We start from the raw sequence: 27,306 nt of genomic DNA on the forward strand, positions 1-27,306 counted from the left end.
TAGTTTTTGTGGAATTAGTAAATTAGCTTATTGGGAATTAGCTTTTTTTATTTTTATGATATGGAGGGCAGAACCTTCTCTATCATAAAAGTCACTACGGAAGTGTTGGTCAGGGAGCAAAGTCAAAGTATCATAAACATCCACAGAGAGATATCCAGAATCATTTCTGTCAACTGAACACTTGGACTTGTGTGAACTGACTTGAAAGAAAAAGGACTGGAAATCTAGTTATTTTTGTCAAAAGGCTTGTCAATATACAACCCACAGGTAATGATTTGACATGTTTTAGATATAATAATGCCTTGGAAAATATTTGTAAGTACATTTATTTGATCATTGTTGTGGGGGAAAGAGTTTACAGGCCACTTCGGCTTTGTCACGGCTATAAAAAAATTCACATTGCTGTCATATTCATTTAAATGTGACTCTTTTGCTCAAATATTCAGACTGGGGGAGACAAGAACTCTGCCATGGTGGTTTTTAGTAAGGCAAGTTGTTTGAGGCATTTACCAGCTATTTTTGTTTTTCTTTTACTATTATGCATGTATGATATTTGAGTTCATTTTAAGGAAAATTACATTTTAAGCAAGTTTAGTTGTGTAGTTTAAAAGTTGCTTAAATTGTATTTAAATATCTTCAAATACCAATGAATTAGGGGGACTATGTTTGGGTGGACTGCAGTGATGGGGTAGCGATTGGAGCTGAAGTAGGGATCTCAGATACCGGACAGCTTCAACTCATTGATGATGAGGGAAAGGTAATATCTGTGGCTGAAACTCTTTCAGTCGGTTGAAATTTTTTTGTTTAGCTTTTTGAGTATGTCTGCTTTCTTTTGTGGTTTAATTTCCAGGAGCATAAAATTAAGAAGGAAAGTACTCTGAAGCCCATGCACGCCACGTCAGTGAAGGGCGTGGATGACATGATACGTCTGGGAGACCTTAATGAGGCAGGGCTGTTACGGAACCTTCTGGTGCGCTACAAAGATGGAATTATCTATGTGAGTTCTGAAACGCCACCTCAAGTTAACCTCTTGTAAATGAAATGCCACGCCTTGTTTGTTCATATGAAACAGTTGCACTTACATACAAGAAAACGCTTACAAATTCAAAATCTACAAATGTTCAGAAAGCTTTTAAGATTCAGGCAAAGCAAGGCAAATTATTTATATGGCACTTTTCATACACAAGCCAATTCAAAGTGCTTTACATAAAATGACTAACAAAGGAAAAATAAAATACATAATGGACATCCAAATGATATAAAAAATGACAATGCCTATTTTTTCATGAAATATTGAAACATTTGTTGTAAATAGTTTATCAATGTGGGTCCTTCTTTTCTTAAAATTTGCGTACCTTCATAATCTCTAGTTAAAATCTGAAAATGCACTTTCTTCCTGTTATGACTATCCATCTTAAATGACATGTGTTAGTGAGACGGTTTGGGCGGAGCATCCGCAATGACACTCCTCCATTCACTTGTCAGTCTGCTGCCAGTTCCATTTCAAAATCAAACGGCTGTTTTTATACATCCAATCAAATCGCAGAGAAAGACAAAAGCCACACTCACTATTTTTCTCATTACGAAATTCCATTTCAGTCGGAAATGCGTCAAAATACAGAAGTAAAAACGAATGAAATAAAATTGATAAAAAAAATGTGTATATATAAAAATAACAAAGAAACAAAACATAGAAATAAAAGTGCAGTTGATGTAAACCAGCACAGTGCTCAGGTTGTAAATGCAAGTGTGTTTTTAATTTGGATTTCAAAATTGCTAACGTTAGTGAACATCTGATGTCTTCTGGAAGTAGATTCCAGCTACAGGTGGCGTAATGGCTAAACGCTGACTCACCTTGTTTTGAGTGAACCCTTGTTATCTCTAACTGACTTGATCCTGATGATCTGAGAAGTCTGTAAGTCTGCATATCCTAAATGTATTTAGGTCCTAAGCCATGGAGTGATTTGTAGACATTTAATAATACTTTAAAATCGATTCATGTAACTGGTTGCCAGTGTAGAGACCTGGGGATTGGGATGATATGCTTCGATTTTTTGGTCAGTATCCTGGCAGCAGCGTTCTGTATATGCTGCAGCTGTCTGATAGTCGATTTTGGAAGTCCTGTGAGGAGTCCATTACAGTTATCCACCCTGATGGTGATGAAAGCATGAACTAGTTTCCCTAAATCTTGAGACAAAACATCTGATTCTGGCAATGTGTCTGAGATAATACTCTGATTTGCTTATTTATTAGAAATGTTCACAAATTCTTTCGATTGATCTTCTTTTCCCTTTCTCAGTTCAGTTTGTTACACTGATGAATCACATGTTATTTATCTCATTGTAAATGTGTCATTCTGCATGACACCTAAATTCTTTGAGGGGCATTGGCCACTGATGTACACCAAACAGATCTAAAATATTTTTACTATTCAGGGTGTGATCTTAGATCCAAACCACCATAGTTTAACTAGATAAACCTGTTTATTTATTTATTAACATAATTTATGACATGATGCACTGACAAATCATGTTATAGAAATTGATAAATAAATGTTGAAATAAAAACTTGCTCTATTGTCCTGTTTAAAAAACAAAAAATTGTTACACTGTACACAAATGTTGCAAAGCATTTTGTTGCATGTCATTTTTAGATAACTTATTCACTCGCTGTTGCTTTCAGACATATACAGGGTCTATTCTTGTGGCAGTGAATCCTTACCAGCTGTTACCCATCTACACTCCAGACCAAGTTCAGCTGTACACAGACCGGCGTCTGGGAGATCTTCCCCCACATGTCTTTTCCATCGCAGACAGCTGTTACTTCAACATGCGCCGGAATCGCAAAGACCAGTGCTGCATTATTAGGTTCTGCAATCTTTCAATGGCTATTCATTGCTTTAAACACATTACCTTCTTTGAACTTTTCTGCTCATGCATTTGGACAAATTGCTTGCTTTTGCTTGAAAGTCCTTTTATGACCACAGTAATATAAATGGGTAATAGCATGAGCTACAGACAAATCTATTAATAGTTGTATTTGCCCTGTAGTATCAAACATCTGCCTTATGTTGTGTTAGTTTTATCTGTTTGACTTAATCTGGGTGTGTTTTGTTGACCAGTGGGGAGTCTGGAGCTGGAAAAACAGAGAGCACTAAATTACTGCTGCAGTTTCTTGCAGCTGTAAGTGGACAGCGATCCTGGGTTGAGCAGCAGATTCTAGAGGCCAACCCTATCCTAGAAGGTAAAGTTATCTGTTTGTGTGAGCAACATTTATTTAAAGAAACAAATAATGTACTGTATGTTCTCTGCTAAGAACCATTTTAACATTCAGGTCACTTCTTACTTTGTAGCCTTTGGTAATGCGAAAACCATCCGCAATGACAACTCAAGCCGTTTCGGCAAATACATAGAGATCCACTTTACCAAAAATGGAGCAATAGAGGGTGCCCGCATTGAACAGTACCTGCTTGAGAAATCACGTGTTTGTCGACAGGTACGCCGCCCTGATAAAAGATGCAATAAAATTATATAAAATGTTTTTATATACTTTGAGACAATTAAACCAAAGTCACTGATGTCATCCTGAACTACAAATAAGCAATAGTATGTTTGGCACAGGCGGCAGAAGAAAGAAACTACCACATCTTTTACTGCATGCTGCTGGGGATGCCACCTGACCAAAAGAAGATCCTGTCTCTAGGACATGCCACGGAATATAACTATCTGACCATGGTATTGATCATTATAATCTTGACCACTCTTTATTTATACATGTACATTTTGTTTTGGTAAAGAATTAATATGAACCAGGGTTGGGCACGAATGTGAGTACTTACACTAATGTATTTTCAGTTAAGAATTGAAATTGGTATTGACACATAGAGACACATAGATTTTTTTCATTGCAGTTCCAAGATCATTTAACATTGTCACACTTTAAATTTATAGAACTGCATAAGTTCTGTGACAAAACAAAAATAATCATATACATTTTTTATTTACATTTTATTGTATTTATAATTTGAATAGTCTATCATTTAATGAAAGTTATCTTTTATAAATATTTCAGGTTGTTGTTGTATTAATATTAATAATATTAATATAATATAATTTTTGTAATGTTCTAAATATATGATCCTGTCCTTAAAAAAACAACCCTGTAGGTCATTTGTGCCAGTGGCCTATTTTGACGTCCCCTCGTGAGTTGATTGACCAAAACGCAGTGTAATACCAAGTGTATACAGGGCCACGGTTAAAAACATGACAGTCTGATGTTGTATATTACGCCATTTTATTTGACCTGTTCAGTGCAGTAGCTACGCAAACAGTGAAACTGAGAAATGCCTTTATAGTTTTAATACCAGCCAGTCATTGCAGCTAGTTACTGCAATTTTATTTCTCTGAAATAAGACAAAATTGAACCAGGAGGCACAAGACAGAACAGATGTCACAAAGCCCATTTCAAGCCTTAACTCAATTTTGACCAAATGTGTAGTTACTTCACTTTGCCTTTGTAGGTCAGCACTGTGTTCACAATATTGGATTAGGTCAATCTGCTTGTACATACACACCTGAGCAAAATCTTAAAACCAGGGGAAAACATTACAAGCATTTCAAATTTCTCGTTGGTGGGTCGTAACCGGGTTGTAAGTACTGCTTGAAATGACAAAACTAGAAACATGAACGAGAGACAAAAAACAGGGAGCTTCATTTAAACTCAAACAGGGTGTTCATCAGCTGATCAAAAGTTTAAGACCATTGCCCAAATAAGAAACCACTACAGAACTAAAAGTGTCAAAAATGGACACAATAATGGGTAGCCCCACCGTTTTTCCGTTCAAATACTTGTTTCGGAATGCTTGATGCGACTGTTTCAAGGAGGCTGGTGGGAATGTGAGGAAGATGGCTTCACGAAGGGCAAACATGCTCTGGAACAGACGTCCGTTTTCATAAACATCCCTTGCCATCCATCCACAAATGTTCTCAATGGGATTTAGATCAGAGAAACATGCAGGATGGTCCAAAAGAGTGACGTTATTCTCCTGGAAGAAGTCCTTTGTCAGGAGGGTGTTGTGAACTGCAGCGTTGTCCTGTTGAAAGACCCAGTCATTTCCACAAAGACGAGGTCAAGATGGATGCCCCCTGCAACATGTCCACATAGCCAGCCGACGTTTGACGCCTCTGCACAACCTGAAGCGCCATTTTCCCATTGATGACAAAAGCACCCCAGACCATAATGGAGCCTACTCCAACGTGCAGCGTAGAAAACATCTCCAGTGTGATCTCCTCATCATGCCAGCAACGTTGGAAGCCATCAGGACCACCCAGGTTAAAAATTTTCTCATCAGAGAATAAAACTTTCTTCCACCTTTCAATGTTCCATTTTTGGTGCTCCCTTGCAAATTCCAAGTGGGCAAGTTTGTGTGAAGAAGTTGTTTTGTTCTTAAAGCCCTTCTCTCGCAGATGCCGTCTTATGGTTATTGGGCTGCAGTCAGCATCAAGGGTTGAGGATCGGCCTGTGTCTTCACGGACAGCTTTTCGGATCCTCCGGCTCCGTGCAATTGTTTTGTGTCCACCACTTAAGTTTTTTGTCCCATAACTCTCAGGATCTTTTAAGAAATTTGCAATGACTGTCTTACTGCGTTTAACCAGCGATGGCAGGTTGCGAAAGCCGTTGCTTGTGCGGCTCAACAATCCTGCCACGTTCAAAGACATAAAGCCTTTTTGCCTTTGGCATCAGGAGATCATGACATTGCCTGATGTCACTGCCTGAAGAACAATGAAATGAAAGCCATATTTTTGCTCAGATTTGAACTTTTTAAGGCTATGTCCACCAGCGAGAAATTTTAAATGCTTGTAATGTTTCCCCCGGTCTTAAGGTTTTGTTCAGGAGTGTATATATATTTGACAGACACTTTGGATAGGCGACTTGCATTCAATTTACATATTTAACTTGTTTGTTCTGGGGATCAAAGCAGCTAGTCGTGTGCTGCCAAAGCCAGGCTCTAACCAAGCAACCAGAACTTCACCACTTACATTAAACACCACAAGACATCCAGGTTTCTATAGTGATGATAGAGGCACTAATTAAAAAATGCTCCTATGGGGGTGTATTTGAAGGATGGGACAAACAACCCATGTTGTATCTATCAGAATATAAAAGGAAATTCATTATTTTGTTCTGAAATCATCCACAACTGTAATATTAACAAGAAGCCAATTGTTAAATTAAAGGTCATATGTAACTATTAAATAAATGGTTTCGTTGGATTAGGGTAAATGCACTACCTGTGAAGGACGTGATGACATAAAGGAGTACGCCAGCTTCCGTTCAGCAATGAAAATCCTAACATTTTCAGAAAATGATGCATGGGAAATTAACAAGCTGCTGGCTGCCATTCTCCACCTGGGGAATGTAGACTTTGAGGGTGAGGAGAGATCAATAGCTAATCACCAAAAAGACAAAAGTGTCTATTTGGACTTTATTTTCATATTCTGTTTTTAAGAAACCATGATGAACAACCTGGAGGCCTGTGATGTTCTCACGTCTTCTCATTTCAGCATGGCTGCAAAGTTATTAGAGGTCATTTTTAAACTTCAGTCTATTTTCCTTATAAACTAATAAAAACATTGTATATGCCCACAGCACACTCAAACCCAGTGCCCTTTTTTTGTAGGTAGCCCCAAAAGCCCTGGATGTGAGTTTAACACAACGATCTTTGATGACAAACAGGGAGAGCGTGTCTAAACCTCTCAACCCAACACAAGCCGTGGATGGCAGAGATGCTTTTTTAAAGGTTGTGCAACTGAATGTAAATTTGGTTTATGTCAGGTCTAGTATTTATCAGTGTGCAGTTCTCAAATTCTTTCTGTGTGCAGGCCATCTATGGAAAGCTATTTGTGTGGATCGTGGAGAAAATGAACAGCGCCATTTACAAACCTCCTCCTGATGACCTCAAACACATCCGACTTTCAATTGGTTTGTTGGACATTTTTGGATTTGAAAACTTCAAAAACAACAGGTTTGTAATTTAAATGCTTTTTTGAGGTTTATCTGTTGTTGTCCTAAATAAATATTTTACAAAAACATTTCAAGTTAAATGATCATTTACTTATTTTCATATGTTATTCTAACAGACATGAGGATGATTAAATGATAAGGAAAATATTATTTTAATTTTATGTGTGATCCCTGTAGCTTTGAACAGCTCTGCATTAACTTTGCCAATGAGCAGCTTCAGCAGTTCTTTGTGAAACATGTCTTCAAACTTGAACAACAAGAATATGCCCGTGAAAACATAGTATGGAAGAACATTGATTTTGGCGACAACCAATGCACACTCGATGTCCTGGCCATTAAGTCTCTCAACATTCTTTCCCTTATTGATGAAGAGAGTCACTTCCCCAAGGTTATAAAATGTATCATTTGTATATTTGTTTATAATGAGTATCTGATTATTGGTCTTTAATCTCATGTCTGCAATTGTAATATTGTGTCCATGAGCTGTATTCCAGATACTTAAATTCCAATATCTACACTGTAAAACGTTTTGCTACAAGTATATTGTAACTAACTGTAGATTGAATTTACAATTTTGTTGTAAACACAAACTTGCCTAGTTCTTACATTTTTTAATTTTTCATAAAACAAGACTTAATATCTTAGGTCACCTTTCTTGTTACATAAATGTATTGTAATATAAGAAGTTTTAAATAGTTTTATTAGAAAAGAACTAGATTGTGATTTTTTGCAGTGTTGCTGTGCTAATGCCAGTAATGAGACCAGTATCTTCCTTCTGTCTTTTTTTGTTTTGTTGATTAAAGTAAAGTATAACCCAAATTGAAAATAGTACTAATAGGAAAGTAGTAAAAAGTCGTATTTTAATCTATAGTAAGTTACTGGCAAACCTTTTGCAAAACTATAGCAAAGTTTTACAGTGTATCCACCATTGAAAACCTGTAGTTGCTGCTTATTCTTACCAGTGTGTTATATTTGTTTAGGGCACAGACACTACCATGCTCAACAAAATGAATCAAGTTCATGGGAAGGGTGATATTTATATACCTCCAAAGAATAATCATGACACAAAGTTTGGAATCCTGCATTTTGCTGGAGCTGTCTACTATGACTCAAAAGGTATGAGTGGGCTAGAGGACTTCATTGTTGTATTTTGGTTTCACATGATCTAATGTAAATGATCTAGGATCTAATAAAGGATCTTTGTTATCATGTGCTTTGATATAGGTTTTCTTGAGAAGAACAGAGATGCTCTGAGTGGTGATATCATTCAGTTAGTGCAAACATCATCAAATAAGCTCCTAAAGCAAATATTCCACAATGAGCTTAGCACCGCAGATGGAAAAACTGCTACCAGTAACATAATTGTAACCCCAAAAAACTCACTCCGGGTAAGTTAAAATAGCTAGTGACTAAAATCATTCAAATATATATCTTATATATCAGTATTTAGACCATTAAATTACTTAAAAGTATTTGGACAGCCTTACATCACACCTAGTAGTCGTTGTTGAATTTAGTTCAAAATCATGGGTATTAATAGGGAATTGGTCCTTTCCAACAATTTCCTTTCTTTGGGAATAATTTTACAGGTACTTTATCCTTCCATTTAGGTATGCAAAAATCAGTGAGGTCAGACTTTCCAAAGTGGTCTAGGTTTTATGCAAGGCCACGATAAACTCCTTTAACCCACGATAAACTCTTTATTTAGAATGAAGTGTCCACATACTTTAAACATTAGTCTGATCAAATCACAATCTTCATTTTCATTCCATATTGCTTGCCGCTCCCTCAGCAAACATCAGAGTCGGGTTCAAAGAAGCGGGTTCCCACATTAACTGGTCAGTTTCGTCAGTCATTGGACTCTTTAATGAAGACTCTTACTGCCTGTCAGCCATTCTTTATTCGCTGTATTAAACCCAATGACTACAAGAAGCCTATGGTAAGTACAGTTTATCTATTTGTCTTTTAACCCAACATCTATACATTTGAATCATGTAGCAGATGCTTTTAAGCAATTTACAGATGAGAACTAAGCAATCACCAAAAAAGGCAAGAAGGTCCCAGTTAATCTAACACAGTACATGAATAAAAACATAAATAAATAAGTAAGTGCTAGTATTACTGGCTCAGGTTGAGGAAAAATATGGGTCTTTAGCTGCTCCTGAAGATGGATAAAGATTCAGGTGCTTTGGTTGAGATGGGAAAGTTATTACACCAGTGGCGAACAGTCAAGAAACATTCCGTCTTTGTTTAATATTCCCAGTACTGAGAGGATTTTAGTTTGTACAGTTCCATCTTTCTGTTTTAGCTTTTTGACAGGGAGCTGTGCATTCGTCAGCTTCGTTACTCCGGCATGATGGAGACCATCCGCATAAGGAAAGCTGGCTATCCCATCCGCCACACATTTGACGAGTTCCTGGATCGCTACCGTGTCCTACTGAAGTCCAGTGTTTGTGATCCCAAAACCGTGAGAAATGCTTGATTTAATCTTATTGAACATTAATTTGTGTTTGGCATGGAAACAGTATTGAAAATGAAACAGTTGTCATAAAAGCATCCTGTCTAATAAAAGCATGGCTTTAATTCTTCCAAAAGGAATTGTTTATTCCAGAGTACATTGTTAAGCAAATTTTGTCGTATAGCTTCAGGAGGCTTTAAGTATGTACACGTATGGTCATAAGGACTAGTAATTTATATGGTGATTTTCTATATGGATTGACAATTAAAGATTGTCTCTCCCCAACTTGTGTGGATCAATTTCTGTAAACTGACATGTGTAAGGGCAACTGGTTCTCGGCACGAGTATAGCCATAGATGCTTGAAGGGCGTTGAGAAGAAATAAATAAATATATGGTTTGACTGCAGTCCCGGTTTGCTTTTATTGTGTGGAACAACATGAGGTTAAGGAAAAAATGATAAAATTTCATTTTTGGGTGATCATTCCTCTATCTATGCTAAAATTCTTACTGTTTAGCTGTCTGTGTTAAAATGCCCTTTGCTTGGTTAAAGGAGAGTGTCAAGAAGTGTAGTGAAAGCATCTGTGAGAATGTGCTGATTGAAGACGATTGGAGGATTGGCAAAACCAAAGTGTTTCTAAAGGTACTGAGATCAATTTTACAGGTAAAGCTGTAGAGGCACTCCAGTTCTAACCTGCTATATTTATTTGTCAGGATTGCCACGATACAGTTTTGGAAATAACACGAGACAAAGCTTTGAACGAGAAGGCACTTCTTATTCAAAAAGTCCTCAGAGGATTCAAATACAGGTATAAGATTAAAAGATGATCTCTGACATGTTTCGAGCGAAATCTATCACACTGTTTTAATCACCATTTTGTGATGCTTCAGAAAAGCATTCCTGAAAAAGAGAGCAGCAGCTGTGGTGATACAGAAATACTGGCGTGGACACAAAGTCAGAAAACTTTACAGAGTGGTAAGCTGTGCTCTGGCTACAGAGTGATGTCACTTCATGTTCCTCTGAAGGGAAAGAGAGACAACTTCGTATGTACATGTACAGGATTGCCTTTCTTGATCTCAAATGATGTACTTGATGTAGTCTTGTATTCTTATGGCTCACACAGTTTAGGGTTGTAGTCGTCATGAGCCCTAAAAGGGCCCTTTTGCAGAGCCCAAACTGGTATTGATCTAACAGTTGACTGTTGCCCAACAAAATATGTGGGAAAGTGTAGATTCTTATGTAGTGTGTCAATTCTCTTTCTGCAGGTCAAGTTGGGTTTTGCCCGTCTGCAGGCTCTGGTGCGATCTCGGCAGATGGCCTGGCAATATAAAAAAGAGCAACAGGCAACTTTGCTGCTTCAGGCTCAGACCCGTGGCTATCTGATGAGAAAGGAGTGGAAACGAAAGCAAAAGGCAGTGATCCTCCTCCAGGCTCACACCAGGGGAACTCTAGCCAGAAGGGCTGTCAAGAAGATGAAGAGAAATGTAGGCTGTTTCCTAATGGATAGACGTACCATATTTGGATGGATGATCACATAATTATTGATATATCACATCTCTATGATCTGGCTGGTGTCTCATAACTGTGGTTCATGTTGTTTGTAGGCTTTACTTTCACTTCAGGATCGCAGAGCTGAAGAGCTTGCTGTTCTAGAGAGACAAAAGAAGTTAGAGTATGTCCTGCGTAAGAAAAAAGAAAGAGAGGCAGCTGAACAGCTAGAGTCTATCACTGACCAGGAAATGGTGGATGATATTTTTGGCTTCTTGCCTAGCATGGTTGGAGGACAGGAAGGCCAGGCACCTGCTGGCTTTGAGGTCAGAGATCAAGACTTTTTAAAGAAGAAGAACTTTAACAATAAGAATAATAGTGTCTGGTGATAGCTGGGAACTCAAACTTATGTTTGTCTAGGATTTGGAGAGTAAACGGGCAGTCCTTGAGGAGGTTGATCTGGATGATGCTCCACTAATGGAAATTCCAGAGGAAGACTATGATGATTTGGATGAGTACTCTTTTTCCAAATTTGCTTCGATGTACTTCCAGGGCGCGGCTACACCTACACATATTCGTCAGAGAATACGTCAGCCTTTGCTCTACCATGAGGATGAAAATGATGTTCTGGTAAAGCGTTTAACCAATCTTTAGTTCATTCAGGTTTTTTGCATTTTTATATTCAGAACTGCTTATTATTATGCTGTCATGCTTCATGCACAAAAAATTTGGTTCCACAAAGAATCTTTCATTCAAAGGTTCTTTAAAGAACCATCTCTTTCTTACTGTTTTAAAATCTGAGGAACCTTTTATCACCACAAAGAACCTTTTGTGAAACTGAAAGGTTCTTCGGTTGTTAAAGGTTCTTGATTGAACCATTTACATGTAGACAAAAGGGTTCCTCTATGGCGTTGTGAAGCACCTTTATTTTAAGTATTTTATTGTAAGAGTGTAGAGTGTGACACATTGTAACTCACCACTTAATATTACTACTGCTCTTCCCAACAGGCTTCCTTATCAGTTTGGTGGATGATTTTAAGATTTATGGGTGATCTTCCTGAACCAAAAGTTCAAAAGATCTCTAGAAATGAACCAGGATTAGCTGATCGCTCGCTTCAGAAAGATGTGGCCTCTAGACAAGGTAGACGCCTCAGCCATATGGTGGGCGTGGACCAGGTGAGTGGCTTCCTGTTTATAATGACTCAACCTTAATGTTTTTGCAACAGTATACACCTGCCAACATATGTTCCTTCTGTATGAATTACTTGAAAATGTACAAAGAATATGTTGTATTTACATCTCATCATTTTCAGAGGCTGCGAAATTCAAGAAACACACAGGACAGGAGTGTTTCTGTATCTGCAGATGAGGTTTCTGGCAAAAGAAAAGCTTCAACTTTTACAGACATTCTATCTCGAAACAGAAAAGCATCAAGTCTCTCAGAGGAGGTTCCAAACCGCAAATCATCTGATATACCAGAGCAGAAAAACAGAAAGGGCTCTACTTTCATTGATCTAATGTCCCAAAACAGAAAGACCTCCACAACACCAGTGAGGGATCCACCAAACAGAAGGTCTGGTAGAAAACCATCGATGATTTTAGAAGAGGTGAGACCAACAAGAATATTACAAATCTGTAATGGCACTCACTCTTATTATTGCACATCATTTTTATTTGATCATCATCTTTGACTAAAAAATAAATACATATTTTTACATTTCTATCTTGATTCATGAACTCTTCAAATGAAGTCAGGGGATGGGTCAGAAGTTTCAAAACCACCAACTGTGCAAACCGTTAGCGAAGAAGAGGAAATTAATGGAGATGAACTTACTCTGGACCGCCTAATGACATCTCTTGAAAAGCTGCATATCATAGTTGGATATGCCATTGTCAGACGTGACCTTAGGTTGTAATTATTTAAAATGATGAAATATATTATTTGGTGGCCAGATGTTTTTCCTATTAATCATCCTTAGCATATCTATGTTTAAGGGATGAAATCTACTGCCAGATCTGTAAACAGCTTCAGGAAAACCCTAGTCGTGGAAGCTTCTTCCGTGGCTGGATCCTTCTGTCGATCTGCTTGGGCATCTTCCCTCCTACTAAGCGCTTTATTAAGGTGATCAAATAACCATTTTTTTCTGTTAAATAGTTATATGTGGGGTATCACATTTAATTGGACACTTCATTGTGTTGCTCTAAATATCTGCTAATTTCCTTACAGTACCTGCAAAGTTTTCTTCGGTTTGGCCCCGTGGGATATGCACCATACTGTGCAGAAAGACTAAGGCGCACAGTTGCCAATGGAGTGCGCGGTGAGCCTCCCAGCTGGCTTGAGCTCCAGGTAAAAATACTAATACCGTATTAATTTAAGGCTACAGAAAGTTGGCCTTGTGCCAAATGACCTGTAGAAGAAGTCAAAAAAAATATTATATGATTCATGATCTTATTGTTTAATAACAGGCTACAAAGTCCAAGAAACCCATTGCCATCTCAGTCACTCTGATGGATGGCAGAACTATCAGTTTACCTGTAGATTCTGCATCAACTTCTAAAGAGGTCTGCCAAGTTCTCTCACAAAAAGTCAGAGTTCAGGACATATTTGGCTTCTCACTTTATGTGGCTTTGTATGACAAGGTACATGACTTGTACTAAGATTTGCTCACATGTGCCTGAATTAGTACTACTATGCAAGCATATTTAATCCAGATATTACTGTTCAGGACAGTATGATATCTCTTCCTTTAGGTGTGGTCTCTGGGAGGTGGTAGAGAACATGTGATGGATGCTATCTCTCAGTGTGAACAGGAAGTAAAGAGAAAGGGTGGGCAGGAGCAACATGCCCCCTGGCGTCTCTACTTCCGTAAAGAAATATTCAAACCTTGGCATGACTGCAGCCAGGATAACGTTAGCACAGACCTTATCTACAGTCAGGTCATCAGAGGCCTGAAGTATGGAGAGTACCAGTGTGAAAAGGTGTGTCTGAAACCATTTTAGTATGAGTTACTTTGTCTTAAGATAAAGGATTAGTGTTGCTATTAGTGAACCTGTGTTGACATATTTCCAATCGAAACAAAGTTGAAGCCCTATTAGTTTATTTTGTTGAGAATGCATTGTTATTTTTAGTCCCTGACTACAATAAATGTTAGAATTGAAAACTACATGAACTGATATAAATATATCAGTGCATTTGTTACGTCTCAAGATGCACATCAGTAATGTTTTAAAACATGTTTGTAAAATTTCTAATTTGTAGGCAGGTACTGCAATAGCAGTACAGGCGACACAAGTTCAAATCCCGGCTCGTGGTCATTTCTCGCTCATGGGGCCAGTTGGACCAGCTGTGCGTTAGCTACAACTTAGCGTAGTTTTGACTTAAACAGGCACTAAATTAAAACTTACACACTACTAAATGTGTTTGAGTTGCACCATTCAACATAGTTTAAGTGTCATGTTAAATAAGCTAAATATTTACAGATGCCACCCGTCAGGAGTAAGTGTAGGAATATATAGAGTCACTGAACTAACTGAATAAGCTCTTGTTTCACTCAGCATTCTTTAATTATATACGCACATGATAATGCTGACATTTACAGTATCCTACCTTTAAAATAGAGAACATTATGTGATGACATTTAATTGTTGACGGCTCTAACAAGAACCGTCCTAATGCGTCTCTTTGTGTGTATTGTATATCTGCCTTGTGCAAGTCAAAAATAAAATTACCTCCTTTTTATTTCCGTGGCATTATAATCTGAATTTATTATTATTATTGCCTATTGCATGTCATTTATTATTACGTTAACTAGGCAGAATTGTTTTTAATCAGTATTTGTTTATTAATATAATTGGAAATATGTTATTCATGATAGGTAGTATTCTATTTAATGTATATTTTTTACCGTTATTATATCAGGTAAAATAAGCTTAAATCAAGAATGTTTTGAAATGAAAAACATTTCAACACAACTTTTTCTCACCAATTTAAAGGCTGCTATTGGACTATTAAAGGTAAACGTCATATTGCATATAAAGTAACTACGCATTACTTTACAGAGACTAACTACTAGGTACGTTCCGCTTTAAGATCAATTGTTGCAACCGAATATTAAGGTATGAACTAGCTAGTAGTTACTAAGCCTCTAGTGTTGACTTTTACGTTCACATTTAAGAAAGAATTTATGAATGGCTGGTTCAACCCTACCCTGTTCCCCACACTCGTCCCACAATTTCCTGTCTCCACTGTACTATCTGATAGAGCTACAATATAAATGGCCAAAATAGTCTAAATTTTATCAAGGCCTGGCTCAATCTACTCCCTGTCTTGAAAAATAACCCCTTTAAGTCCTAAAATAAGTACATGGGCATAACTGAGAACAATAAATGTTATTCATGTTTCTCAGGAGGAAGACTATGTTGATCTTGCAGCAAAGCACTTCTATGTGCAGTATGGGTCAGACAGCAGTATAGAGAATGCCAAGACTGTTGTTCAGGAATGCATTAATTCCAAACTGTTGGAGGCCAAGTCAGAGGCGAAATGGGTACAGATGGTCAGCACATCACATGTCCAGGTAGAGATTTTAGTATTTATATTAACTGAAATGGAAATAGATTGATTGGGAGTTAAAACATTTTCTTAAAAATATTTTATGTATAATCTTTTTTAACAAGGGCCCATTTATAAACTCTCGGACCAAGTCTGCTCATGTGAAAGCAGAGGTAGTTGACTTTGCTCGCCAGAAGTGGTCCATGTTGTTCTCAAAGTTTTTTGAAGTTGCCAAGTTATCCGGTATGAATTGATAAGTATTTACTTATAGTTGTTTGCATTCCTATCCCATAACTATTGCATATACTGTATATCCTAGAAGAAAAAAGTATTCTAATTTTGAAGGTGTAAACTTGAATAACACTTTCAGGTCCTGCTTTACCCAAGAACAAGTTCATCCTTGCCATAAACTCAACTGGAATAACATTCTTAGATGAACGGGAAAAGAATCTTCTGGTACTTTCTTACCCTGATGTCACCGGGGTCAACACTATTAGGTCAGTTTAGCACAAACTGTTTTATGTTTAGATTGTATCATGTTTACAATTTTTCCAACAACATGAGTGATACCTTTATTTTTAATTTAATTCTCTCCGTCTCTTCCAGAGATAGGAAGTCTGTGTGTTTGTTAACTCTGAAGGGAGACTTCACACTGAATGCAGTCATGGCTCCCGACATCTCTGATTTGGTAGCGATGTTCCTAGCAGGCCTTATAGAGCGTTCACAATATGCCGTTGCCTTACAAGAAGTAAACAGACAAGGTCAGGCACAAAAATAAGAAAGACATGTTCTTTTTTATGTTTTAAATATGTGAAAATGCATATTTGATTATTTACCATATATCAATTCATCTAATAATGTTGTCTAATGAAAATGGTTTGGATTCTTTTCAAGATGATCAAACATTTCTCAGCTTTAAGAAAGCAGAGCTCATTCTTCTTATTAAAGATGATGAGTTTTCTGCTGATCGTGGCTGGTTGAAGGGTAAGAATGAACGAACAAGAGAAACCGGTGTAGTCCCTGCAGATGCGGTTTTTATTCTTCCTACTCTTACAAAGCCGACCAATGAAGTCCTGGTGAGAACTTTAATGTGTTGAAGCTTGTATAATGCGGTGCTTAAACATAAATTCATTAAATAAAAAATGGGGGTGTAGAAATACGTCTTATAAAAATGTTTTCCCATTTTTAGAGCCTGATCAGCTTGTCCCCTGATCAGAGAAAGACTGTCATAGATAACAGTTTAAAAGGAACCATTACTGAGAAAGTGGCTCCTGCAACCCTTAAAGAGTTCTCTATTGAATATTTCAGGTATCTTCTTATATCTGTTTGTCCTCATTGCTACTACTTAGTATACTTTGTTTGAAAGATTATAGCAAAATAGCAATATATACTGTATAAAAACTATGTGAAAATTGTGGTAGAGACTTTTTACACCAAGTGAAAATAGTTATTAGTTTATATTTACACTAAATGAAAATAGCATATTTACATAATAATTTATAAAAAATAAAAGTAGTGATAGATGCTATTGACACTCTTTTGCATACGTACACTATGCAATAAAACTATGTACTATTGTTGTTATGGTAAGGTTTTCATTTGTAGCCAAATATACATTTTTTTTGCGTAGCAAAACAAGTATGCAGGCACTGGGACATAATAACGTGAAACAAAAGTGGCTGTTGTTGCCAAGAAGACATTGTGATCATTAACAGTCAAGAACATCAAAATACTTTTCATTAAATGATTAATTCATTATTTATTATGTTATTACTGTTAACTTGATTAATTCAGCAAAGCATCCTTATTACCTTATTAACACAAGGTATCGCAGCAAGTTGTGGGTAATATCAGTCGTTTGTGTGTCCATTGATTAAGACTTTCGAATTTGCACCAGAAATAGAAGACCACCATGGGTACTTTAAGAATACGCATTTCAACATGCTATTATAGTAATTGTAATTACTATTTAGAATGGATAGTATGTGAATTAGGATGCATCATTATTGAAAAAAGCAGCTTTTTAGCATTATGCTATTTAAACTAAAATAAATTTGCAGTATTTTTTCGCATTTAGTGTAAATCGTAAAGTCGAGAGCGGGGCACAAAGTAACACATTTTGTTTTTAGCTCAATACATATGGATAGATATATAAGAACATGCTCCACAATTTCAATAAAAAGACATAATTGTCAATTAAACTAATTTTAGTTTTGATTTCAATTTAATCTCATTGTCTTGTGTACATTTTCACACAGTGGGGTTAGTAGTATTTATTTTCACTGCCTATTTAGCAGTTGCTAGAAGTACCTGACGTTTCAATATGCTGCTTTGTTTTAGGCAACCCGACAGTGATTAGGATGATAGAAAGTTGGATTTGGTGACTTACACACCCAACAGAGAAATTGAAAAAAAACATATGATGAAGATATTTACTCTCATGCTGCCAAAAACTCTTTGCCAAATTTCTCTATGAAAAGACATAAAAACTCAATAACCATCATCTGGTAATGAGAGAAACTATGAGTATGTGTAACTATGAAAAACATCTGTGTTTCAATTAAACCCCACATTACTTTGTAACGCACTCACCCTAGATGCTTTAAATATTTATAATTAGTGGCATTTAATATTTTCACCACTATGCAATAATAAAAAGCAATAAATAAATAAAAAATATTTTATGGATGCCAACTTATTAGGACAATAAAGCCCTGCACCTAAGCTTAGTCTACACTTTATTAGACAGGGGTAACCCGCTTTTAAAATATTTTCTTCATTTGATTGAAAATAAACACCTTTATGATCTGATATGTGACAGAAATTTGTAGAAGAGAGGATTTGGCGGAGTTAATGTAAATGGCAGGCTATTTGCACTCGGTGTAAACAGACACTGACACAACAAAACAACATAAATGTACTGTTTTTTTGTGAATGTCTCCAGGCAGCCCATCAAAGATGTGAGCAGACAGGTGATATCTAAGAATGCACCACCTGAGAGGCTGTGGGCAAACTCCAGAGAACCCCTCAGACAGCCTCTGCTGAAGAGGCTGGTGGGAAATCCAGAATTAAGCCCTCAAGCCTGCCAAGCCTTCACTGATATCCTTTACCACACTTTTCCAGATGTTGTTACTTTTACTAGTTTATTTGATTAATATTCTAAAGTATTTGTAACAAGTTCAAGGTATGGGAGGAAAGAGGCGGGAACCAGCAAACCTTTAACAACTTTAAATAAAATTAATATAAAAAAAAAAAACGAATGTTAAGGGCCGACAGCTCCCTCAGGGTCGACTACCGGCCACACAAACATAATAAAACAAAGACCAGGCCTGGCCCTCTCTTATCCTACACTCCTGACGCTCGTCCTTTTATGATTCCGATCTCCGATTTTGCCACAAGCAAGCCAGATTTCAAGCCAGACGTAAATGTTCATGAATTGCTATTCATAAGGTATTATGAGAAGCAAGCAAAGAGCATTGCTGTAAAAATGGATAAATGTGAAAAAGTGTGTTTTTAAGTTAACCTGGTTTTTCCAATAGGACACATTCCAGAACAATAGTGTTTACTTGACTGTAAGGGTGTGCACCTATTCTGAAATACATGGGTGACTACCCCACCAGACAGATCCAGCCCCCCCTGGAGCTCACAGACCAGATCTTTGGCCCACCTACACAGAATGAATCTCTCAGAGATGAGATCTACTGCCAGATGATAAAACAAATGACCAGCAATAACAACCGGTAAATAGTACTCCGTAAACAGAAATACAGGCGAAACCCACTACAAATAATGTCTCCATTCTGTATTATTTTCAGATTTTAATAAGAGTTTATAATCTGAAATGTTGTTGATCTATTAAATGCGTGTATATACAAAATTTAAAGCCCCCAGTGGTCGAATTTATCCCTTAAAACTACTTGTTCATAATTGCGTATTTAAACATTTATTTTCCTGTGAAAATAAATGTTCCTGCCTTAAAATAGCTTGAATGTAACTCGGAGAGCTGACACAGTAGTGCAATGATCATTTTATCTCGAATCTAAACGCCATCTGTGTATATACAGTATATGCCTCAAACTGAACATCCACAGGAATCAAATGAGTTGATATGTGATTGGTTCCAGGTTTATGACATCCTTAACCGGAGCAGTTATTATAAACAGTCTTTGGTAGCCTGCAGTTTTGTGGAGAAAATACTCAGTAATGGTTTAAAATTATAAATTTGCACTTGGTTTTTCTTAAAGGACTCACATATTATGCTTAAAAACACGGAATGGCTTTATAAACAAAACCCTTTTTGCCTTGTCAAAAACAGCTATGCTCACATCAACCAATTTTGGTGCATGTCTCTTTAAAGGATAATGAGTTACAGCGCACCCTAGCCCCCTTCCGTCCGGCATGTTTACATAACACACCTTTACTACTCCCACGCAATGGTTTAGCTAAATTATGAACGTCTCAAAACAGCGCATCCTTATTCTTTCACGTTGTGCATGTATGCTTGCATAAAATCCACGGAATGCGCACCTGCAGATCTCAGCAGAATTATGTGGATTTTAGCACTCGTCACTGACAAGTTATAATGTTACACACACAACGTGAGAGCATAACTAGTATGATGTGTCAGAGTTTTCAGTCTAAGGACGAATGATATGAGACTTTTAAAACAAAACTATCCGCAGTGTTCGCCCCTGTTCATTAGCAAAACAAACAGCTTGCCGTAGCTAAACATATTAACGCACATAAATTAACATACATGCAGCTAAACTCCAAGTGCCCATTTGACCAATAACATATAAATAAAGAGTAAGCTTAAAACTGGCTTTGCATGTTCTATTAGGACTCACGTACACCGCTGTCGCTTATGAAAACAACAATGGCGGCACCGGCCATGGGTGGAATTGTGTAGCTTAAGGTGCGGTAATATTATAATAAAATCCTGCTTTTACATCACAACAAGAGGAAAATCTTAACCCGCTCGATTTCTCACTGCTTGCAGGGAATGGCTTATTAAAACAAACTTGCTGGGATCTTTTTTTTCACGTTTTCTGGTTTGCTAGATGCACAGGGGACCCGATTATAGCACTTTAACTCAGAAAAATTTGGACTATCATCCGATGACTCCTTTATAGCATATTAAAAACACATAAACATATATACAACATTAAAAACTAGATTTTCACCATAGGGGTTCATTAAAAGAGCAACAGAGTTAAAAAATATGGCAGAATTTTTTCCCCCAAGAGTTCTGTACAATACTCCTTGTGGGATTGAAGTTGCACAAAAGACAACTTTCCCTTTATAACGCTGAGAGTAAAACTATGCGACCATTACCTCCATTAATATCCCATTTTCTTTTTCTCCTAACTTTCAGTCATCTATTATTTCAAAATTAAGTATGAAATAACTAAATTACACTGTTTTTTTATAACCTACAAGGGGTTTTATAATACCCAACCACTCTGCCTCATCATTATGAGCTTTGCCCTTTAAGAGCATATCTTTTTTCTTAATCAGGTTCAGTATGGAGCAAGGCTGGCAGCTGCTGTGGCTATGCTGTGGTCTCTTCCCACCCAGTAACTCTCTGATGAAGCATGTTCAACGCTTTATTGAGACACGAAAACGAGAGCCACTGGCCACTGACTGCCTCCAAAGACTCCAGGGGGCTCTGAGGTACAATTACCACATATTTTGTACTATGCCATTTAGTTTGCAAACCAAAACTTTTGCAAACTAAATGGGTTGGGTAGAAAAATTAAATTGTAAAAATGTATATATCGTAAATTTTACTTCATAACATTGAAGTTTAGTTGGATCGTAGGATCACTAAGTAACATTGTCTTTAATGAACAATATTTTTTTTTCATAAGATGTATCTGTTAATAGCACAATAATGGTTTATTGTTTGGGGTATTCAGTTTTGAAAAGGCACTATATGAGCACAGTAACAGATCTCTTTTTAATAGCATGATGTAACAAAACAAACTAAGACAGAAAATGTCAGTTCAAACTGTTCATTGCAGCGGAAAAACAAACAAGAATCGGTTAAGTAGAGTTTGATCCTTGTTTATAATGATGAAGAACAATGGAGCTGAATGTCCTGATCCTCTCACAACCTCATGCCCCTGTCTGCCTCCACTATCCTATATACTGTATACAATTAAAGGCACAAAAAAGCGGTCTTCTCCCTCAGATATCCAGATGAGGTTATAAGAATGCGGCGGTCCAACCTGGTGAACAAGGCAGCTCCACTTAGTAGTTCAGTGCAGCTGGGACTAGGAGAAGTGTGTACTAAAACTTAAGAGTTATCTTATTAAGAGATCAATAGTCAAAACAAGGTCTCAACTCTCCATCCTTCTGAGGCACAAAAACGCCGATGCACCAGGAAACATCGAAGGGTGGATGTAGCCTTAAAGCTTCCTCGATATACTCCTCCATGGTTTTCCAAAGTGGGTATATCTTACCACTGGGCACTGGCTCACGCGGTATGAGGTTGATCGCGCAGCTCCATGAATTTCTATATACTTTCGATGGAGTAAGAATTCAAGGAGCATACCAGAGAGGATTAAGGAACTCAGAGAGCGAGATGAGGGAAACATTGAGGACCACAGTTCTCCCCACACTCCAGAATCGACCTATCGGTAAGCCCCGTCCCCCTTAGTTATGGTTGCTAACTCGGACAAGCGACCAGAGTTCCTAATGTCTTTCAGTGGCAACTGACTGTAAAAACCTTGTCCGAAGTCATTTTTGGTACATTTTGGACACACGCTGTCGTCGAGGAGAGTTAAAGTGGGACTTAAATATGCCATGGAGGGATATATATATATATGATTTTAAAATAAATATGGTGAATAGCAAATTTAATTGGGAAGCAAGGGTTAACAGATCACAATGCTGGCGGGAGAAGCCTCATGTTGCGGTTGTCCCTATCGCAGATAACAACGCAGATATAGGTGACTGATAAGTAGATGAACGGGTTCAGGTGCATGGATTCAAATTCTGACGAAGGGTCTATGTTGATTGGGTGGTTGAGTGTGTCTTATCCTAGCCTTTACCAGACTCAGAACATCAGAAAAGTGTCAGGCATAAGTGAGTGTACAGTACAGATTTTACATATGCCATTGCAACTGTTCAGAGACCTCCACATTTGGGGAACTCCACTATAAACATATTGTTGCGCTGAATTCAAATGCTAGTTTGCAGATTTTCTGAAATATAATTTGGTATGATAATATCTCATAATATAACATTATATATAATATAACATTGTTTTTCCTGCTTTAGAACGGAACCCAGAAAGCTTCCCCCTCACCAGGTGGAGGTAGATGCCATTCAGCAGAACAGCACCCAGATCTTCCATAAAATATACTTCCCTAATGACACTCATGAGGTAACACAACACACACTAGAAAACTGTATTATTCCACAGTGTTTTGAACCACAATAATACACCACAGAGCTGTAGTGAAAAAGTGAATTGATGTGAGGCCAAGTATGGTGTTCCATACTTGGAATTTATGCTCTGCATTTCACCCATCCAAGTGCACACAAACAGCAATGAGTAACACACACACACACTGTGGACACACATCAAGAGCAGTGAGCAGCCATTTTTTGCGATACTCGGGGAGCAATTGGGGGATTGGTGCCTTTCTCAAGGGTCTCACCTCTGCCGTGGTATTGAAGGTGGTGGAGATCGCTGTTCACTCACTCCCCCCACCTACAATCCCTGCTGGTACTGAGGCTCGATTCGGCAAAGTTTCAGTTCCAAGTCTGACTCTCTAACCATAAGGCCATGACTGCCACCAAATTAGGCCACGACAGGTATCATTTCTTAGTAGTGATGGACCTAATTGTGTTATTATTATCTTATCTGGACAGATTTTTGAGGTAGCAACCAACACCAGGATAAAAGGTTTGGTCCAGGCCATTGCCAAGAAGCTCATGTTGGTGTCAGCTGATGGTTTCAGTCTCTTTGTGAAAACTCCAGATAAGGTTGGTACCAGAACTACCAGGATTTTTAACGGACAGAAAATTCAAAATTCTGGGTGAAACAAAGTGTCATAATAACAGCTCTATGTCCTGTTGCTTTGCTAATACTGCTGCATTACTAACAAATACACATGATTTAAAGAGCACATTTAAAATTATCTTTCTGTCAGGTTCTGAGTCTGAATGAAACCGACTACTTCTTCGACAGTCTAAGACAAATTACAGATTGGTCCAACAGAGCAAAGAGAGTGAATCAGAGTAGGTGTTTTTCAATCTAGATGTTGAAAATGTTTCTATAATATTTTTAGACTGTTGTATGAGAGTTCAATGAATTAAATGATTCTCTTTCAAACAGCAGGCCAAGTGAATGTGTCTTACATGGTGTTCTTCATGAGAAAACAATGGTTCAATGTCATTCCTGGGAGAGATGTGGAAGCTGATGTTATCTTTCATTACCCACAGGTACTAGAAATCGGTGCCATCCATTCATATCCGAGTTAGTATCATCCATAGTCGCTATTCCAGCACTGGGCATAAGGTCTAAGAAGAGTAAGGAACAGTTACAGTTATATTTCCTCTTGAGCTTGGTTTGGCATGGCACAATTACAGATTTTTTTTTTCGGCAAGAAATTCTTACCCTGGCCACTCAGGGTTGGTTACTTGTAATTTTGCCACTTCACATCACATCCATGGGGACAGAATTACATTTTATAATGGATTCGTTAGTCATTTGTCGCACCGCACACATTCGGTGTAGACAGGATATTACAAATTCAAAGAGTTCTGTTATCAGCCCCACAGTTGGAACGGTTAGGTTCAGCAGTGGAAAAGTGACCTATGTATATTTATGCAAAAATCTAACTTTAACATTTCTAACATTTTTGTGGCTGTCCACTATACTATTTAGGAATTACCCAAGTACCTGAGAGGTTATCATCATTGCACTAAAGAAGACATGGTGCAGCTCGGTGCTCTACTGTTCAGGGTAAAGGTGGGCAATGACAAAACCAAATTTCCCATGATTCCAAAGATGCTGAAGGACCTGGTGCCTAATGACCAACTTAAAGCTATGTCTGCCGATGAATGGAAAAAGGTGAGTAAAAAATAATTCTCTTGTAAGCTTTCGGTAATGTATTCTACAACAGTTTATAATGAATGCATAAATGTGTAAGTAATATTATTCTCTTTTGTGTAAGTCATATTATCTATTCTTTCTTGTATGCAAACATTTATCAACAGCACCTTACTGGAGAATACAACAAGCAAGCAGATATGACAGTGGAACAGGCCATGACTGGATTTTTGAAGATCATCTATAAATGGCCCACATTTGGCTGTGCCTTTTTTGAAGTAAAAGTAAGGATATTTGACTTTGCTTGAAACAGGTTTGTATTTCGATATTACATGTTTTAAAAACAATGTGTGTAAATCAATGATGATGATATTGCAGCAAACATCTGAGCCTAATTTCCCTGACATCGTGAGGATTGCCATCAGCAAACAGGGCATCACCATTATCCACCCCAAAACAAAGGTATCAGCAATTGATAACTCACTTTGCTCTTGTTTAAATGTCTGATTTTGTCAATTATGGGAAGAGTAACATTTGGGTTGCACAATAGGCAGTTTCAAAGCAACATCATAAACGTTACTTCGCTCACACGCTTTTGTGGCCCAAATTTAGCATCCGGTACGCATCTGCAAAGAATAGAGTCCCACCAGATTATGTCTGAAAACGAGCAAAAGAATTAACAATTAAATGACTAAATGACATAACCGTTACCTGGCTTAAATGTGACAAGGTTACACAACCCATGCAATAAATTGTTTATTTAATCAATTAAATAATAATAAATAATAAAATATGAATATAAATGCAAAAATATATAAATAGTTATATTAGTAGCCACTAGCCAGATTGATAAACAAGCACAGACCGGTGGTTAACTTTGGGCCAGGCATCAGGGTTCGATAAAACCGTCAATATATATATATATATATATATATATATATATATAAAGTAAATGCATATACACTCATTTCAATCAGCTTGATTGCTTAAATTCTATTAAAACCTTGTCTCATGATTTTAGTTTCTAGTTTCATGTTTTTGTTTGGATGTCTTGTTGACTAATTCAGTTCCACAACTGTTAAAGGACATTCTGGCAGTGCATCCTTATAACAAAATTGCAAACTGGTCCAGTGGAAGCACATACTTCCACATGACTGTAGGAAACCTTGTCAAAGGAAACAAAATCTTGTGTGAAACATCCTTGGTAAGATGTTGTTGTTAACCAGTAATTTAGCTCTAAAGAATAAATGTTAATGAAAAACTTTTCTAAAATGTAAATAAGGATATATCATAACTCAAAATATTTTCTCCCTTCATTCAAAAGGGCTATAAAATGGATGACCTGGTGACATCTTACGTTAACATGTACCTTAATAATGAGAGAAGAGGACAGAGAAGTCGACACTTTGACTAAACATTCACATATTTTATCTTTTTAAAGGCACAAACTCACACATGATAAACAATGTAATGTACTCATGTGTTTGAAACATGGATACTTATGAATTTGAAACATTTTTCTGTATTTTGTTGTAATGCAGTAATACATTAATAGGTGGTTTATGTGTTGTCTCCAAGATCCATAGTATTCCTCCTAATATATTATGTCAATATCATGTTTTTGTTGAAAGATTGAAAGACTGTAATTTTAGTGTGCTTACTGGTTAAATATCATTTAATGCTGTAAATTATTCAATCATAGTCTTTGAATCATGTTTTGTATAAGTGAATTTAAAAAAACAAAACAATTGTGAGGCATAATTCACAGCATTGCATTGGTACAGAAATCAGAGTACTTGAGAAGTGCTTTTAAATGTTGCATTGCTTTTGACATGCAGTATAAATAATGTGCATGAAGTGCTGAAAAACTGTTGAGTGCTGCCAAAGGCACACTGACAAACTCAACTTCAAAATGGATTACTGTTGATTTTGGTGATAGGATCTTAAACTAAATTAAACTGAACAATATATACACGTCTGAACCCACTTTTGTGTTTTATTTCCCACAATGCAGTCTAATAATTATTTTAAATTATTGCTTTCTGCAGCATATAAATGATATGCCTTCCTGTAGCTCAGTGGTAAGAGCATTGTGTTAACAAGGCAAGGTTTTGGGTTCAATTCCCAGGGGATTGCACATACCTATGTATAAAGGTATAGGATAATTCTATGTAAGTCGCTTTGGATAAAAGCGTCTGCCAAATGCATACATGATAACGAATGATGATATGCAATGTATTTAAATCCAATAATTTGGAGATCCTTTTAGTCCTTTTATTTAATACGTTTTAATTGATTGATAACCCCAATTATTAATTCAGACTTACAGTATACTCTGTTTACATCATGTTATATATCTTTGAGTTTGAAAGAAGAATAGTTCTTCTGTGGTGTATTGCCAGAGGGCATGAGGGGGAAGACAACAAAGGACTGTGGGGCATCAAATAATAAGGATTTAGAGACATCCCAATTAAGACGTGGCTGTGTGTTTTTTAGCCTAGTTTGAGGGAATCAAAATGACTGGATAGTAGGCTCATTCATTAAGTCAACTATATTAGCATATCGGTGCGGGCGGTCCCAGACAGAAGAAAAGCCTTCACAGCTGTGATCTCCCAGAAAGAAAGACAGAATATTAGCCTAGTTTTTTGACTGGGGCTTCTCTCAACATCTGTCTCTAAATCACATGACGGGATTATTTTGGTCCTGTGCTGCACCACATGCTCCA

At 37.2% G+C, this 27,306-nt stretch overlaps 1 protein-coding gene across 1 annotated transcript; it reads left to right on the top strand.

Moving 5' to 3' along the window:
- The first annotated feature begins 646 nt into the window (after positions 1–646).
- Positions 647–26,149, top strand: LOC130424636 (unconventional myosin-VIIa). Its single transcript, XM_056750457.1, is given in 46 exon segments — positions 647–757; positions 851–997; positions 2,683–2,867; positions 3,122–3,243; positions 3,353–3,495; positions 3,621–3,734; positions 6,277–6,430; positions 6,509–6,585; positions 6,680–6,799; positions 6,882–7,024; positions 7,201–7,411; positions 8,004–8,139; positions 8,248–8,415; positions 8,826–8,962; positions 9,332–9,490; positions 10,033–10,122; positions 10,194–10,288; positions 10,371–10,455; positions 10,746–10,964; positions 11,085–11,294; positions 11,389–11,598; positions 11,977–12,144; positions 12,282–12,575; positions 12,720–12,877; positions 12,964–13,090; positions 13,196–13,315; positions 13,435–13,608; positions 13,720–13,947; positions 15,375–15,542; positions 15,643–15,760; positions 15,888–16,014; positions 16,124–16,278; positions 16,412–16,593; positions 16,707–16,825; positions 18,462–18,616; positions 19,104–19,257; positions 21,035–21,190; positions 22,802–22,907; positions 23,399–23,512; positions 23,680–23,767; positions 23,865–23,971; positions 24,417–24,602; positions 24,749–24,865; positions 24,960–25,043; positions 25,666–25,785; positions 25,906–26,149. Coding segments are annotated over 46 exon segments (6,651 nt in total). The 3' UTR covers positions 25,996–26,149.
- The last annotated feature ends 1,157 nt before the right edge of the window (positions 26,150–27,306 follow it).

Source organism: Triplophysa dalaica, chromosome 6 (genome assembly GCF_015846415.1).
Source record: "Triplophysa dalaica isolate WHDGS20190420 chromosome 6, ASM1584641v1, whole genome shotgun sequence".
Lineage (NCBI taxonomy): Eukaryota > Metazoa > Chordata > Actinopteri > Cypriniformes > Nemacheilidae > Triplophysa > Triplophysa dalaica.